Source organism: Chiloscyllium plagiosum, chromosome 23, assembly GCF_004010195.1.
Source record: "Chiloscyllium plagiosum isolate BGI_BamShark_2017 chromosome 23, ASM401019v2, whole genome shotgun sequence".
NCBI classification, from domain to species: domain Eukaryota; kingdom Metazoa; phylum Chordata; class Chondrichthyes; order Orectolobiformes; family Hemiscylliidae; genus Chiloscyllium; species Chiloscyllium plagiosum.
Window position 1 is genome coordinate 17375457 of NC_057732.1, and position 17054 is coordinate 17392510.

Here is a 17054-nt window from a genome sequence, read left to right on the forward strand (position 1 = left end):
ATGAGAGTGGGATATGATCGTGAAGAAACTCACTTGCCACAGTTGTCTTTGAGTTGGGATAAGCGTTTCTTGCTTCATGCCTTTGTCATGGGAAGCAAGAACTCCAACAGGGCCATCCAGAGGTTTCCGAAATGAAGACTTTGGAGAGATGTTGGGTCTGGTAGTCAGGTGATGCAGACATAGCTGCATTAATAGACAGAGTACCAATGAGGACAAAAACTACTGTCAGCAACCTCCCCACGCCCAGGAGAATGTTCAAGTAAACCTTAGATTCAGCTGCATGTCAACTATGCAGGTCCTTTCATGAGTTCAATGTTCTTAGTCATTGTAGGTTCCCATTCAAAGTAGTTGGACGTGCATAGGGTCCATTCCTCAAACAAGGGTATGATGGAGGAAAACTGTGTGCACCTTTTTCAATACATAGACTCCTGGAAGTGTTGGTCACAGATAATGAGCCATCGTTTACCAGCAGGGAATTTGAGTGTTTTTTAAAGTCGAATAGGATTCAACATATAAGGACAGCTCCATACCAACCATCATCCATTGTCCTGGAAGAAAGAGCAGTACAAACATTGAAGGCTGACTTGAAGAAACAGCCTACAGCCTCACTAGATACCAAGCTGTCATGATTCTTAGTTAATAATAGGACCATCCCACAAGCAACTACAGGGATAGCACTGGCAGAGTTGCTAGTGGGTAGAAGACTCCACACAGGATTAAGTCTGGTCTTCCTGGACCTGGAGCGGGGCATCAAGAATACCAATGCCAGACATAAGACTCCATCAAATGAAACTCCTAGAGTCATAGAGTTATACATCATGGAAACAGACCCTTCGGTCCAACTCATTCATGTGGACAAAATTTTTATTTCCCAACATTTGGCCCATATCCCTCTAAACACTTTCTATTCATGTACCAATCCAGAAGCCTTCTAAAGATAATTATACCAACCTCCACACTTCCTCTGGCAGCTCATTCCATACATGCACCACCCTCTGTGAAAATGTTGTCTCTCACATCTCTTTTAAATCTTGCCTCTCTCACCTAACCCTGTGCCCTCTAGTTTTGGACTCCCCTACCCTGGGAAAAAGACCTTGGCTATTCACCTTGTCCATGCCTCTCATAATTTTATAAACCTCTATAAATCACCCCAAATCTTCTCACCAGGGAAGAAAAGCACCAGCTTATTCCACTTCTCCCTATAGCTGAAGCCCCGTAACATTCTTATAAAACTTTTCTGTACCCTTTCAAGTTTCACAATGTCTTTCCTATTGTAGGGAAACTATAATTGAATGCAGTATTGCAAACGTGGCCTCACCAATGTCCTGTACAATCAACTTTGTATTCAGTGCACTGACCAATGAAGGCAAGAATGCCAAATACCTTCTTCAGCACGCTGCCTACCTGCGACTCCACTTTCGAGGAACTATGCATCTGCACCTCTAGGTCTCCTTGTTCGGCAACAATCCTCAGGGCTCTACCTAGGCCTCTACTGGAGAAGTTCTGCTCTGATTTGCCTTTCTAAAATGCAACACCTCACATTTATCTAAATTAAACTCCATCTCCCGTTCCATGGCCCATTGGCCCATTTGATCAAGGCCCTGTTGTGCTCTGAGATAACCTTCTTCACTGTCCACTGCACCACCTATTTTAGTTTCAGCTACAAATGTACGAACCATATCTCCTGAGAAAGTTTAACGCAGGGAATGAAGTTTGGTGTAATAATCATGGAAATGACCCAACGTGAGTAAGAGGTATGGTCGACACGATATCCGGACCAGTGACATAGCAAATTAAGGTAGTATAATGGTCCTAAATAAGCACGTGGAAGATATGAAAGCTGCAAATTTACAAATAGTGCAAGAGCAAAATATGCTCTGCTTCTTAGAACAATTATAAAGGCTGCTGGAACCAGTCGAGATATAATGGACGTAGCTGCCTTGACACCTTTGCTTCTGGAAGAAGTGAGTGAAATTCTACTGAGATGCTTCTAGTGTAAGTGGCAAGCTCCCATGCATTACAAGCTACCTGTATTGGACACTGAGGCAGAGGAACTTGGCCCGGTGCTAAAACACAACAGGAGGCTGTCTAAGAAAAAGGTCCAGCCTACATCCTCAAAATCGGAGGATGAGACGTAGTGATTGTAGCAAGATCAGCCAGTTGGACCTAAGAGAATATGAGTTCCCTGATTGGTACTGTTAATTTAGTCAAATCAGGAAGCTCTGGCTGACTGATTTTAAAAAAATGGTAACCTTGAATGAGGCAGTACTAAAGTCAAGGACTATTCATTTGTAAATAAAGGGTGACTTGGTGTCAAGATATTGGCCTCTGTGCAGTTATTTCAGAGACCACACTTTTTGTTGAACAATCTGAAAATGCTTCGTCGTTTATACCTTTGTGCGTGCAATGCAAAAATGACAGATGGTTGTTTGATTAACACTGAAATGTTATAGAGTCATACAGCACAGAAATAGACCCTTTGGTCCAAACAGTCCTTGCTGACCATAATCCCAAACTAAACGAGTCCCACTTGCCTGTGCTTGGCCCATATCCCTCCAAACATTTCTTATTCATGTATTAATCTAAATGTCTTTTAAATGTTGTTACTGTACCTGCATCTCCCACTTCCTGTGACAGTTCTTTGCATGCATGAACGCACTCAAGTTGCCTCTCATGAGTCTTTTAAAACTACTTCCTGTAGCCTTAAACATATGGCCCCTATTCTTGAAACCCCCCACCCTAGGGAAAAGACACCTGTCATTCATTTTATCTATACCCCTCATTATTTTATAAACTTCTATAAGTTCACCTCTCAACTTTTATGCTCCAGTGAAAAAGTCCCAGCCTACACAGCCTCTCCTTATAACACAAACCTTCTATGCTTGGCAGCATCCTGGTAAGTCTCTTCTGAACCCTCTCCAGCTTAATAATAGCCTTCCTGTAATAGGGTGACCAGAACTGGACACAATATTCCAGAAGAGCCCTTACTATCATCTTTTTCTTCCTCAGTATAATACCCTCATTGCAATATTCAAAGGTCTGAGCAACGAAGGCAAGAGTGCTAAATGCCTTCTTAACCACCTTATCAAATATGATGCAAATGTCAAAGAATTATGTACCTGAACCCAGGGTCTCCCTGTTCTATGACATGGCCCAATGCCCTACTTTTAATTGTAAAAGTCTTGTTTTGTTTGTTTTTCCAAAATATAGTATCTCACATTTATTCAAATTAAACTCAGTTGCCACTCTTCCGCCGATTGAACCAATTGATCAAGATCTCTTAGATAACCTTTTTCACTGTCCACTATACCACCAATCTTGGTGTCATCCATTAGCTTACTAACCATGCTTCCTATTTCTCGTCTACATCATTTATAGAAATGAAAAGTAAGAGTGGATCCAGCACTAATCTCTGTTGGACACTGCTGGTCTCAGGTCACTACTCCGAAAAATAGCCCTCTACCATCACTCTCTGTCTCATGTCATTAAGCCAATTTTGTGTTCATTTGGCAAGTTCACCATGAATCCCATGTGATCTACCTTTACTAATTAGTCTACCATGTGGAACCTTATCGAAAGATTTACTAAAATCCAAATAAACAATGTCTACCATTCTGCCCACATCAATTTTCTTGGTTACTTCCTCAAGCAGCTCAATTGAGTTTGAGACACACTATTTTCCACACACAAAACCATGCTGGCTATCACTTTTCATTCCTCACCTCTCCAAATGCATATAAACCTATATTGCAGAATCACCTTCCAACAATTTACCCACCACTGAATTCAGACTCTCAGGTTTATAGTTCCCAGGTTTCTCCGTACATCCGTTCATGAACAAAGGCACAACATGAGCCACTTTCCAGTGATCAGAATAGGGGTCCTGCAACTCATCCCTAACCTCTCACAACATCTTGGATACACTATGTCAGGTCCTGAGATTTATCCACAATCTTTGTTTTCTGAGACTTCCAGCACTTCCTCTTCTGTCATGTGAACTGTTTTCAAAACATCAGTAGTTATTTTCCTGAGTTCTCAAGCCTCCATTTCTTTCTCCACAGTGAAATTATCTTGTGGGAAAACATTGCATGTTGCCTTAAAACCGTGCTCATGGTATTCAGCTGTTAATACAACTTCAGAACATATAAAGTTTTTTTTGGAAGGTCAGGGAAGTTTGGTTAAACATGCTAACTCAGCTCTGGTCCTCACCTGTGCTACTTACATATATATTAATCAAAATTGTGATTTTTCAACAAGTGCATTACTGCAGACACCTTGACAAATGCAGTAAATGTAACTTGCTCAGAAATATCTCCGCCGAAGATTTCAAGCTGACATAATTAAGACTAGATTTTTAAAATAATTTGACATACAGTTGAAATGTTTACTAAATTGTGATTTAACCACCATATTTCTTTTTTAGGGTTTCCAAGCAATCTTGATGTATTTTGAAACCATACCATCTGCTTTTGTAATTTTCTTCAAGGAGGGGATTGACAGATTTATTTTTCGTCAGATGGCAGAACACAGAAATAAGCAGGTTATATTACATTTCCTTCTGGCTTTCAAGAGAAAATTTTGAGAAGCTTTATTTTTGAGATGGTTTTAGCAATTATCTTTACTTCTTTGAAATGATTAGCTACAGAATCTCCTCTGCAAGTGCTTGTACAAGTTGGCCATTGATCGTGGAATAAGAAATCGGATGCTTGAGAATGCTTGCTCAGAAAATAATGTCGTAATGGCAGAATATTTTATCCTCTTGGCGGCTGATGTCAATCACAAGTCTAAAAATGAATCACTGATTTACCAGGTGAATATAATTTTGTTCAAATGTAACTCAATTCCATGACCAAGAATCAGCTTTTGGCAATTTCCAGCATTGTTAGTGGTGTGATTGTGGCTTAAGTTCTGAAATACGGACATAAGTGGGGAATTTGACTTCCTTCTCAAAATGGAAATTGTTTGTGCATAATTTTATCTCTTAAAAAATGAATGAGTTTGAAATGGATGGGAAGTTAAAATGTTAAAAATTTGAGATCTAAATCCAATCTGCCTCAATTATTGACCATTTTGGTTTTAATGTTGATTAATCTCCTTTTGGTGGACAATTCAATGTTTGAAATCTTTTTAAGGAAGTTTGATATCTCTGGTTTAATGCCTTTGTTTCTATTTCCAACTTCTGATAGCTAGAATTCCCTGGGTTTTGGTGAACCTAACAGGAAAAAAGGTTTAGAAGTGTTAAAGTTTAGTGCCTGTATAGCATTGCTATGGGTCATAAGGAACAAAAATCTTTTCTCCAGGTCCAACAAGGTACTGTGTAAACCAACCTTCAATCACTTGCCTCAATGTTGACCCTACTGCCTCATCCAATCAGTTTGCTGTTGCCAGTTGTCATTATTATGAAGGTCCAATCTAAAGCACAAACAGTGACACCAATCCAGATCTGATTTTGGGAATCTCCAAATTGTAAGAATTAAGCTTACAGCAAAAGTATTGTAAGAAAGCACTTTTCCACTAGTTCTTCACTGTCTAAGGCAATCCTGGCTAACATAGATGACCGTGAACTTCCAAACATTCCAATTCTAGCAACAGGAGATGACCTTGTTAAGGTTCTCATTAAGCCACTCTTCAATATTGTCTCTCTGCTTGCTTCATTGTCATCCCCTTGTTTTTTTATCCATTAGTACTTCTGATGGTAATCCAACTCTTCTGCATGGCTAACATGTAATTTGATATCCTTTTGTTTTGATATTATATGGAAGTTCTCCTCTCTTGTTCTCTTACCACATTCAGTACTACTTCCTCAGTTCTTTGCTCTGTGCATTTTGCTGTTAGAATCGTATTTAAATGCCACATTTCTCAGTCAGTTTTCTTCCTATTTCCCAGTGCTTCAAGCTTCAGATCTAAATCCAATCTGCCTCAATTATTGACCATTTTGGTTTTAATGGTGATTAATCTCCTTTTGGTGGACAATTCAATGTTTGAAATCTTTTTAAGGAAGTTGGATACCTCTGGTTTAATGCCTTTGTTTCTATTTCCAACTTCTGATAGCTAGAATTCCCTGGGTTTTGGTGAACCTAACAGGAAAAAAGGTTTAGAAGTGTTAAAGTTTAGTGCCTGTATAGCATTGCTATGGGTCATAAGGAACAAAAATCTTTTCTCCAGGTCCAACAAGGTACTGTGTAAACCAACCTTCAATTACTAACTAGACAAAACAAGCTGAATCTTAAGACTTCTTATGGATAATTTAAAGTAGTGTTGAGTCTTTTGGATGCTTTGTTGCCATTAAGCTTCACAAGTTTTCTTGCCCTATCTTACCAAACTTGCTTCATTGATTATCTATTTCACCCCTATGGCATCTCTCATTTGATTTTTATCCCATCTTACCATTCACCATTCCAAGGACAACACACCACTCTGTGGATATCTGACAAAAGATATTCCTTTTGCCCACACTATCTTTGGAGGCCAGATATTTGGCTTCTAACATCTTAGAACGTAGAACATAGAACATAGAAAATTACAATGCAGTACTGACCTTTCAGCCCTCAATATTGCACTGGTCTGTGAAACCAATCTGAAGCCCATCTAACCTATACTATTCCATTATCATCCAAATGTTTATCCAATGATCATTTAAAATTCCCTGAAAGTTGGCAAGAGTCAAAAAACTGCAGATGCTGGAATCCAAAGTAGACAGGTGAGAGGCTGGAAGAACACAGCGGGCCAGACAGTATCAGGAGGTGGAGAAGTTGACATTTTGGGTGTAATCCTTCTTCAGGAGCTGAGGTGGGTGTGTGGGGAGCTGCAGATAAAGGGGGCGGTGGAGGCAGGGTGGTCAAGTAGGGTTAGGTGAAGACAGGTAGAGGGTACGACCTAGTTGGTCAATGAGAGGAATGAATCCGGTTGGTGGCAGGGATGGAACGGGCCGGAAAGGGAGTCGGGGATGGGAAGGGATATTATTTGAAATTGGAGTACACAGTGTTGAGTCCTCCTAGGCGGAAGATGAGGTGGTGTTCCTCCAATTTGCGGTGTGGTTTGTTGTGGCAATGGATGGTCATGTTGGAAGGGGAGCGGTTGAGGAAATTGAAATGGGAGGTGACTGGGAGGTTCAGTCAATCCCTGCGAGCCCAGCTGGGATGCTCACTGAACAGTTCCCTAAGTTCTCCACAATTCGGTCTCCCTGATCCAGCGAAGACCATATCGGGAGCATCGGGTGCAGTAAACTAGTTTGGAAAAGAGCCAGATGAACCTCTCTCTCACCTGGATGGAGGTGGGGGTCATGGTGTACTGGCAGGTTTTGCATCTTTTCCGGTTACAGGGGAAGGTTCTGGGGGTGGGGCGGGCGGTGTGGGGAAGAAGGTCGGTGGGGAGAGTGGTGCAAACACAAGGAGTGTCAAATGGAACAGTTCTTGTGAAAAACAGAGAGGGGTGGGGGGGAGCGGGGAAGATGTTCTTGGTGGTAGGGTCTAGTTGGAGTTGGTGGAAATGTTTAAGGATAATGTGTTGGATGCAGAGACTGGTGGGGTGGTAGGTGAGGACAAGGGCGACTCTATGTTTATTACATGGGGGGGGTGTTTAGAGCAGTGGAACGGGGAATAGAGGTGGTATAGCAGAAGGCTGTCTGGAAGATGGAGGGAGGAAAAGCACGTTGTTCAAAATAGGTGGACATCTGGGATGCTCGCGAATGGAATGTCTCCTCATCCATACAGATGCGGCAGAGATGGAGGAATTGGGAGAATGGGATGGAGTTCTTGCAGGATAGTAGGTGAGAGGAGGTGAGTCTGTGGGTTTGTAGTAAATATCTGTCTAGAGACTGTCACCAGAGATGGAAATGGAGAGGTCAAGAAAGGGGAGGGAGATGTCTGAGATAGACCAAGTGAATTTGAGAGCAGGGTGGAACTTGTGTACGAAGTTGATGAACTGCTCCAGTTCAGGCAGCATCCAAGGAACAGGAGAATCGACGTTTCGGGCATAAGCCCTTCTTCAGGAACACATTTTCAGCTCTGATCTCCAGCATCTGCAGCCCTCACTTGTTCCAGTTCAGCCTGGCTGCAGGACGCTACACTGATGCAGTCATTGATGTAATGGCGGAAGACTTGGGGCACAATACCTGTGTAGGAACTTAGAAGGACTGTTCGATATAGCCAACAAAGAGGCAGGCGTAGCTGGGGCCCATCAGTACCCATGGCCACTCCTTGATTTGAAAGGAAGGGAGGAGTTAAAGGAAATGTTACTGAGGGTGAGGACCAGTTCAGCGAGGAGAGTATTAGTGTAGGGGTCTGGATGGGTCTGTTGGAGAGGAAGAAGCGGAAGGCCTAGAGGCCATCCTTGTCAGGTATGGGCGTATATAAGGACTGCATGTCCATAGTGAAGATAAAACGCTGCAGCCAGAGAAATGGAAGTTGCTGAAGAGATGGAGGGTGTGGTTAGTATTGAGGATGTAGGTGGGAAATACCTGAACTAAGGAGGAAGAGGATGGAGTTGAGGTAGAGCGAGATGAGTTTGATGGGGCAGGAGCAGGCTGAGGCGATAGGTCGGTCTGGGTAGTTGGGCTTGTGGATCTTGGGGAGCAGGAGAACCAGGCTGTATGGGGCAGGGGATGTATTAATTTAGACGCAGTGGTTGCTGTTGCAGGCTGGGCATTCCACACCCTTACTACTCTCTGAATAAAGAAACTACCTCTAACATCTGTCCTACATCTGTCATTCCTCAATTTAAAGCTATATCCCCTTGTGCTAGCCTAGGAAAAAGGCACTGACTGTCTACCCTATCTAATCTTCTGATCATCTTGTATATCTCTATTAAGTCACCTCTCAACCTTCTTCTCTCTAACAAAAACAGCCTCAAGTCCCTCGCTTTTCCTCATAAGATGTTTTCTCCATATCAGGCAACATCCTGACAAATCTCCTCTGCACCCTTTCCAATGCTCCCACCTCCTTCCTATAATTCGGTGACCAGAATTGTGTGCAAAACTCCAAGGATGGCCACACCAGAGTTTTGTACAGCTGCAACATGACCTCATGGCTCCGAAACTCAATCCTTTTACTAATAAAAGCTAACACACTGTATACCTTCTTAACAACCCCATCAACCTGGGTGGCAACTTTCAGGGATGCGTGCACATGGACACTGAGATCTCTCTGCTCATCCACCAAGAATTTTAGTATTAGCCAAGTATTCCTATTACGCCTTCCAAAGTGAACCACCTTACACTTTTCCACATTAAACTCCATTTGCTACCTCTCAGCCCAGCACTGCAGCTTATGTATGTCCCACTGTAATCCGCAACATCCTTCCACACTGTCCACAACTCGACCGACCTTAGTGTCATCTGCAAACTAACTCATCCTACTACTCCCTCATCCAGGTCATTTCTAAAAATGGCAAACAGCAGTGGCCCCAAAACAGATCCTTGCGATACACCATTAGTAACTGAACTCCAGGATGAACATTTCCAATTCACCACCACCCTGTCTTCTTTCATCTAGCCAATTTCTGATCCAAACTGCTAAATCACCTTCAATCCCATGCCTCTGTATTTTCTGCAAGAATTTACCATGGGGAACCTTATCAAATGCTTTATTGAAATCCATATACACCACATCAACAACTTTATCCTCATCCACTTATTTGGTCACCTTCTCAAAGGACTAATAAGATTTGTGAGGCACGACCTAAAACCTTATTGAGTTCTTTGAGAAGGTGACCAAACAGGTGGATGACGGTAAAGTGGCTGATGTGATGTATATGGATTTCAGTAAAGCATTTGATAAAATTCCCCACAGTAGGCTCGCACAAAATACGTATGAATGGGATTAAGGCGGATTTCGTAGTTTGGATCAGAAATTGGCTAGCTGAAAGAAGACAGGGGTGGTAGTTGATGGGAAACTGTTCATCCTGGAGTTCAATTAGTAGTCGTGTACTGCAAGGATCTGTTTTGGGGCCACATTGTATTGGAGACTGCCCTTGATTTACTGGGCTGGGAACCCCTGAGTGAAGGTTATCTCCCTATACCCATAGATTGAGGCCTGCTGACAACAATGACAAGCTTCTTGGCTTTATGACTGTTTAAAACAAGAAGGCAATGCAGCAGTAACATGAACCTAGTATCTTTGGCTCAGGAGCAAAGTGCTATAAGGCAATGCAAGTCCAGGAAACTGTAAGTATCTAAGTAGGCTCAGAACAATTGAGCATTATGAGAGCAAGTGAAAAGCCTGGAGATGTAGCTTGGTCAAGTTCATAAGCCAGGTTCATGTTGCTGAGCATCAAGTTGCTGTAACATTACAATACAACAGATGCAACACTGAGGTGCAGGAGTGCCCTTTGAGTAGTACAGGGATGTGCCACGAAGGATCCTTGCACACTCTGGGCAATTTAGCATGGTCAGTTCTCTTAACCTGCACATCTTTGGATTGTGGGAGGAAATTGGAGCACCTAGAGGAAACCAATGCAGAACACGGGGAGAATGTGCAAACTCCACACAGACAGTCACCCAAGGCTGGAAATGAACCCGGGTCCCTGGTGCTGTCAGACAGCAGTGTTAACCACTGAGCAACCTGTGACAATTGATGATACAAATGTCTCAGCAAGGGGCCCAGCAATCATTTCCCTAGCTTCCCATAAAGTTCTTGGGTATACCTGATCAGGTCCTGAGGATTTATCCACCTTTATGCATTTTAAGACATCTAACTCTGTAATATGGACATTTTTCAAGATGTCACTATTTATTTCCTCACATTTTCTATCTTTGATATCCTTCTTCACAGTAAACACTGATGCAAAATACTCCATATTTTTTAATCTCCGCCATCTCCTGTGGGTCCATGCATAGGCAGCCTTGCTGATCTTTAAGGGGTCCTATCCTGTCCTAGTTACTCTTTTATCCTTAATGTATTTGTAGAGTCCCTTTGGATTCTCCTTAACTCTATTTGCCAAAGCCTTCTCATACCCCCTTTTTGCCCTCCTGATTTCCTTCTTAAGTGTACTCCTACTGTCTTTATACTCTTCTAAGGATTCACTTGATCCCTGCTGTCTATAGCTGGCATATGCCTGCTTTGTTCCGTGATGTCATTTAGACCAACAGTACATTGTACATGAGAACTTCTAGCTTGGTATTGAGATCGCTATGATGATGTTGATGTCCTGAGAACTGCACCATTTTCTTTCTTGAATTAATTGTTCATAGAAGAATTCAAAGTCCTCATCTGGAGATAAGAGAACTGTTCAGCTGTGTTGGCACATATACCATGAAAATTTATTTTGCCTTCAGTGAGTCAGTCTGTTGAACAGTTTGATTTTCTGAATCAAATCATGAGTTTGCAGAAGTGACTAACTTTCTTCCATTTATATTGAATAGCTATTGGCTGGAAGATGATTTGTTTTGTAATATTTATATACTGTGTTCCAATAATCCTTTATAACCTTGCTGCTTAATTCTCTGAAGTTTCCATTTAAAATAATTTATCATTACCACTTCCACCACCCTCATTGACCTTCATTACGTGAGTTCCAGATCACCACAACTTACTGTGTTTAAAGAAAGATTTTCCTCTCATTCACTCTGTCTCTCTGGCATAAAACATTAAATCTCTGTCTGCAAGTTCTTGTTCCATTGATGAATGGAAACCGTTTTTCTTTAATCAGATGGTAGTCTTGTACTTTTCAATCAACACTCCCCACAATTTGTTTTGCTTCAAGGCAGGTAGTGAAGGCTGGACTTGTCCCACTGTGATGCATTATTCCAAGAATGAGCACCCAAATGAGACTATTAACTCAGCTAGGTTACCATTGTCTATTTATTTCAACTGTTCCCCTCATCTGTTGTTGCCTTGAAGTAAGTTCTTTGCCCTTGCTGTCAAGTACATAGTAACCTAAAATGGCAAATGGAGTCCAGAAAATTCATTTGGGTTGTCAGGGGGAAAGTAACCAGGTACAAGTTGCACAGTAGCTTCTAGCCATCCTTATTGATCTGCAGTCCTTGGATTCTTGGTCCTTTGTATAGAGTGAGATTTTACAAGCGTGGTGTTGCACCTTTCACTGCTGTGATAAAATGCCTTGATGAGAATTGTTAATACTGACCATACTTGAAAATATAAGCATGTGAAGTTTTACTGTTGCTTTTCTCATGTATGTTTGAAACACAAACTATTCTTTCCAGAGTACCCTGCATTTAACACTGGCCAGGCATTGTCCTCTGAATGTGCTATTCCTTTCCCTTTATAACTGTAGAAACTGTCAGATTTCCTATTGACTGTCATTTGCAAGCCTGAGGAAAGGAATTTTCCAAGTATTATGAGTGAGACCAGTTGGATCCTGGGTCTTGCACACTCAGGGAGGTCATTCTGATACCATTGGTATCCCTTTCCTGCTAGTAAGTTTCCTAACAAAAAGCAGCTATGAGTTCTGAGAATTTGTTGCTGTATGTTCAAAGTTTTAATCAGCCCTTTCGTTTGCAATGGTGTTCTTTACTTGATTTAAATAACATGGTTCAGGAAGTGTAGGAAACCCTTGGAAAGAATTATTTTTGTTACCAATTGGTTCTATTTTCATTAGCACATTGATCATTAGTGATCTCTAGATTTGTTCCAATCAAACTGTTTACAGATGTTAACACATACTTCAGGAGCAGATAGGATTTGAACCCAGGACTTATGGCTCAGAGTTAGGTCGGAACTTACAATGTTCTACAAAAGCCCCAAGGAAACCCATGGATGATCAAGTTGAATGAGTTGCATTATCATTCAAATTGCACAATTAGTATTTGTTAATTGAATACCAGCCTGAGTTGTTTGTAGTAGTCTGTATGTTTGAACCAATTGTTGGGCTTTTGCCAGCTTTAACCCAAGTCCTGCACATAATCTGTGACTAAACCCGGTATCTGCATGTCAAAATGTCCCCTATAATTTGAGGAAAAGTGTCACTGTGCTTTTTGAACTCTGAGAAGAATAAAAACTACTCCCTGCAATTTTGCTTGGTTAACTTAATGGTACTTAATTGTTAACAATTTCTTAATGGTTTTCATAGGCTTGTACACAAAGCAGTAACCCATTGTTAGTGGATCTTTTGCTTAACCATGGAGCACGTGAGCAAGATATTCGGAAAGCTTTAGAAGTCAGCATTAAGATGAGTGATGAGAGAATCATAAGCTTGCTTCTAAGAAAGCTTGGATTGGACCAAAACAATAAGGCCATTTGTCTGGGTGGACTTCATATGGGCAGGATTGAAGCAACTTGGTTACGTCCATTGTTTCCCAATGAGACATCTCCCACGTCAAAGCAACAGCTCTGTAAGTATGTTAATAGGTTTAATAGTTAAAGTTGTTACAGTTTTAAGTGGAATTGTGGATGTATGGACCTGTTATATATATTTAGAGCGGCACGGTTAGCACTGCTGCCTCACAGTGCCAAGAACCCGGGTTTGATTCCATCCTTGGGTGACTGTGTGGAGTTTGCACATTCTCCCCGTGTCTGTGTGGATTTCCTCCCGGTGCTCCGGTTTCCTCCCACAATCCAAAGATCTCTAGGTCAGGTGAATTGGCCATGCTAAATTGTCCATAGTGTTAGGTGCATTAGTCAGGGGTAAATGTAGGGGAATGGGTCTGGGTGGGTTACTCTTCAGAGGGTCAGTGTGGACTTGTTGGGCCGAATGGCCTGTTTCCAGACTGTAGGGAATCGAATCAAATCTAATCAGACCTAAGTATGTGTGAATAAGCTGGTCACCACGGGAATTGCCTGGGAAGTATGAACTTCCACTGGACAATTCCCTTTCTCCCCAGGAGTCAGAGAGTTTGGACAGTTCCAATTTATTCACCTGAATAGTTACACAGGAAATGTTAGACAAATAAAATCCAGTGTAACTCCTGGGCAACTAAATTTAGTGTAATTCCTAATCACTTGCACTGACGAGGTAAATATTTTCTTCCACCCCCATTAAACTCCTTGTGACTACCTCTCATGAGTAAACCTATCTACTTACCCCTACCCTATCTCAACCCTATTTGAGTATTTTCCTCGGTTAAACCTATCACTTCTCAAATATTCTCCTCCCCACTTGTTCATACACTCACACCTCTTCACTAATTTTCACACTGGAACCTTAACCGTACCTTTCTGCAGCTAGTAAAATTTAAAACAAGGTGCCCTGTCTCCCCCACCCCCCCCCCCCGCCCCATGCAGTCAAACTCTTTGAAGGCATGCCTCTAATTCTCTAGTGTTCATTTTTTCCACCAATTTACATTAATAATTTTTCGTCCTTCCACACCAACATTCCCTCTAAGCTGCATGGTTATGCAGCCGCTGGGAAGCACCATCCTCGCAGACAGGTGTCCTGATACACAGCTTCTGTACGTAGACCTTGGGCCCATGCATCAGCATGAAAAAATAGAGTAAATGTTGCTCCATGCCCTCCTGCCTTCAGCCATGCACTGTTTTCCCCCTTTGCCAGCTCACAGCAAGATACTTGGAGTAATTTCCTAGAGCCTGTTTTATCTCCAGCTGCTTTACTTCTGGAGGCAGAGCTATGTGTCCCGTACTGCAGTGAGGCATTTTTAAAGTAGAATATATGTTCGTGACAGTACAACTTCTCAGTATAAGTGCTAATTTACCACCCTGTGATACTTGGAAACATGTTCCTCTGCATATAAATTTCTATTGCTCGACAGATTTTGTATAGTTTTGTTTACAACAGGTGCATTAAGGTGATTACTTTCTTGCTGAATAGCCACAGGTGTCTCCTTGGCCAAGCTTTTATCAAAGGATGGGGCAGAATTGTTGTCATCAGTGGTGCAGAGTTCAAGTACAAATTTTGAATTGAGCTACTCTGAGGAAGCATTAAATAAGAGCAATGATTGCACTGCATTGTCGGATGTGTCAGCAATTGATACAGAAGAAAGCAGCCTTTTTGATGACTTGGAGAATGAAGGTTTGATTCTGATAAATATTCAAACAACTTTGTTGCCTTTCTTTCATTTTATCATTCATTTATTTTAGGTATTATCAAATGATAAGTTAGGATGATAGTATTCACTTGCTTATTATAAATGCAGAAAGTTACTTTGCCCATGACTTAAGTTGTGGCTTGCATAATTCCAGTGACAAATTACAACTGTTTTATTTGTACTTTTTAAAAGGACAAATGTTTCGTGTATGTATTTATTTCTTACAGTGAAGTTTGATGCATGGTCCCGTAGTAGAAATTAAATTCAAAATTTAGTAATACACCTGTAATTCTCTTCTGCATTGCATTTGGGGAATGTCAGTTATTTGTTGATGACTGAAATATAAGGTGATGATGATGATTAGGAGAGGTTTGCAGGCCTGTGTGTGTAAACCAAACCAACAGTGAGATGATGTTTATTTAAGAACTAAAACTTTCCAATTTTGTAGCCTAAATTAGCTTATATGAAAGTAAACTGTGCGGCTAAGCAGGGAAATGCAATTATTTTCAACCTTCCTTTCCACAACTGGGTTATACATTTCTATTTTTAAATTGTAGTTAGATGGGTTGCACTGATCAATTGCGACAAAACAATTTCTCTGTATTTCCATTTTCTCATTAACTTTTGTTTTTCTCTTTTAATTTTAGGGAATTTTGTTATTATTCAAAATCCAAACAATTACTTGGATGTTGGAGATTACAGTGAACCTGCAATTAATTTGAGACGCTACCGTTCTTTGGTACGTTAATTAAATGATGTAGACAGTGAATGCAAAATGCTACTGAATACTTGAACTGCTATGTCTCTCTTTATTTAAAAAAAATTGTAGTGGTCAGATTACCTCTCTTTGTTGGTTTCTAACTTGCTTCTAGTTGATTATTGGCAATTACTGGTTAGTGTGAAACAATTCACATTCCACAACAGAAAACACTCGTCCTGCACCAAAAATTTAAAATTGAAATGTCCATATTTTTAAAAATGTCAAACAATTTAAAGATTTGAAATAATTTATAATCTTTAAGAAACAAATTCAAATGAATAAAGGAAGGAACTGAATCTGGACAAGTTTGAGACGTAATTTATGAGTATAGGAACATTTGAACAATAGTAAGCTTTTTAGCCCATTAAGCCTATCCTGCCATTTAGTATGCCATTCCTGCTGAAGGGCTTATATTCAAAATGTCGACTCTCCTGCTCCTCAGATGCTGCCTAACCTGCTGGGCTTTTTCTGCAGTCCTGCAATCTGAGGACCTGCAGTCCTCATTTCCTCCTAGTCCATTTAATATGATCTCATGGCTGATCAAACACTTCAGGGCTTTTATTCACCCCATCATCATAACCTTGCATGCCACTGGAAATCATAAATTTATCAATCTCTAACTTCAAACATATTCAGCTGCTTCCCTCCATCATGAAGTCAGAGGTGGGGATGTTTGCCAATGATGGCAAAATATTCAACACCATTGAAAGGATATTGGAGCGGGAGGGGGAGGATCCAGTTGTTGTGGTCCACGTTGGTACCAACAACATAGGCAAGACTAGGGTGGAGGACCTGTTTGGGCATTATGAAGCACTAGGCAGGAAATTGAAGCACAGGTCCTCAAGGGTCATAATCTCCGGATTACTGCCCGAGCCACGTGCCAATTGGCATAGGGACAAGAAAATTAGGCAAGTAAACACGTGGCTAAGGGATTGGTGTGGGAAAGAGGGATTCCACTTCATGGGGCATTGGCATCAGTTTTGGAACAGGGGGGATCTGTACCGTTGGGACGGTCTCCACCTGAACCGATCAGGTACCAATGTTCTAGCGAAGAGGATAAATAGGGTGGTCAGTAGGACTTTAAACTTCTGAGTGGGGGGGAAGGGAAAGTGAAAGCAACAGGGAGTATGGAGGTAAATGGCAAGATAAACAGCAGGATAGCATGTTTCCAGGTGGATTTAAAATTGAGGCAGACTGAGAATACAGTAAAAAGCAAGGATAACTTAGGACATATGACTTCCAACATCTCAAATGATAAGGAAGTTAGCATTAAGGCACTTTACCTGAATGCTCGTAGCATACATAACAAAGCCGATGAACTAATGGCACAGATAATAGTGAATAATTATGATGTAG

At 41.3% G+C, this 17054-nt stretch overlaps 1 protein-coding gene across 1 annotated transcript in view; it reads left to right on the forward strand.

Moving 5' to 3' along the window:
- The window catches only part of lrrk2 (leucine-rich repeat kinase 2), a 137733-nt gene that overhangs the window by 41397 nt on the left and 79282 nt on the right, over positions 1-17054 (forward strand). The window contains exons 17-21 of the mRNA XM_043713611.1: positions 4424-4540; positions 4640-4810; positions 13027-13288; positions 14722-14922; positions 15586-15677. Coding sequence (XP_043569546.1) covers positions 4424-4540; positions 4640-4810; positions 13027-13288; positions 14722-14922; positions 15586-15677 — 843 coding nt within the window. The remainder of the gene's footprint in view (positions 1-4423; positions 4541-4639; positions 4811-13026; positions 13289-14721; positions 14923-15585; positions 15678-17054) is intronic.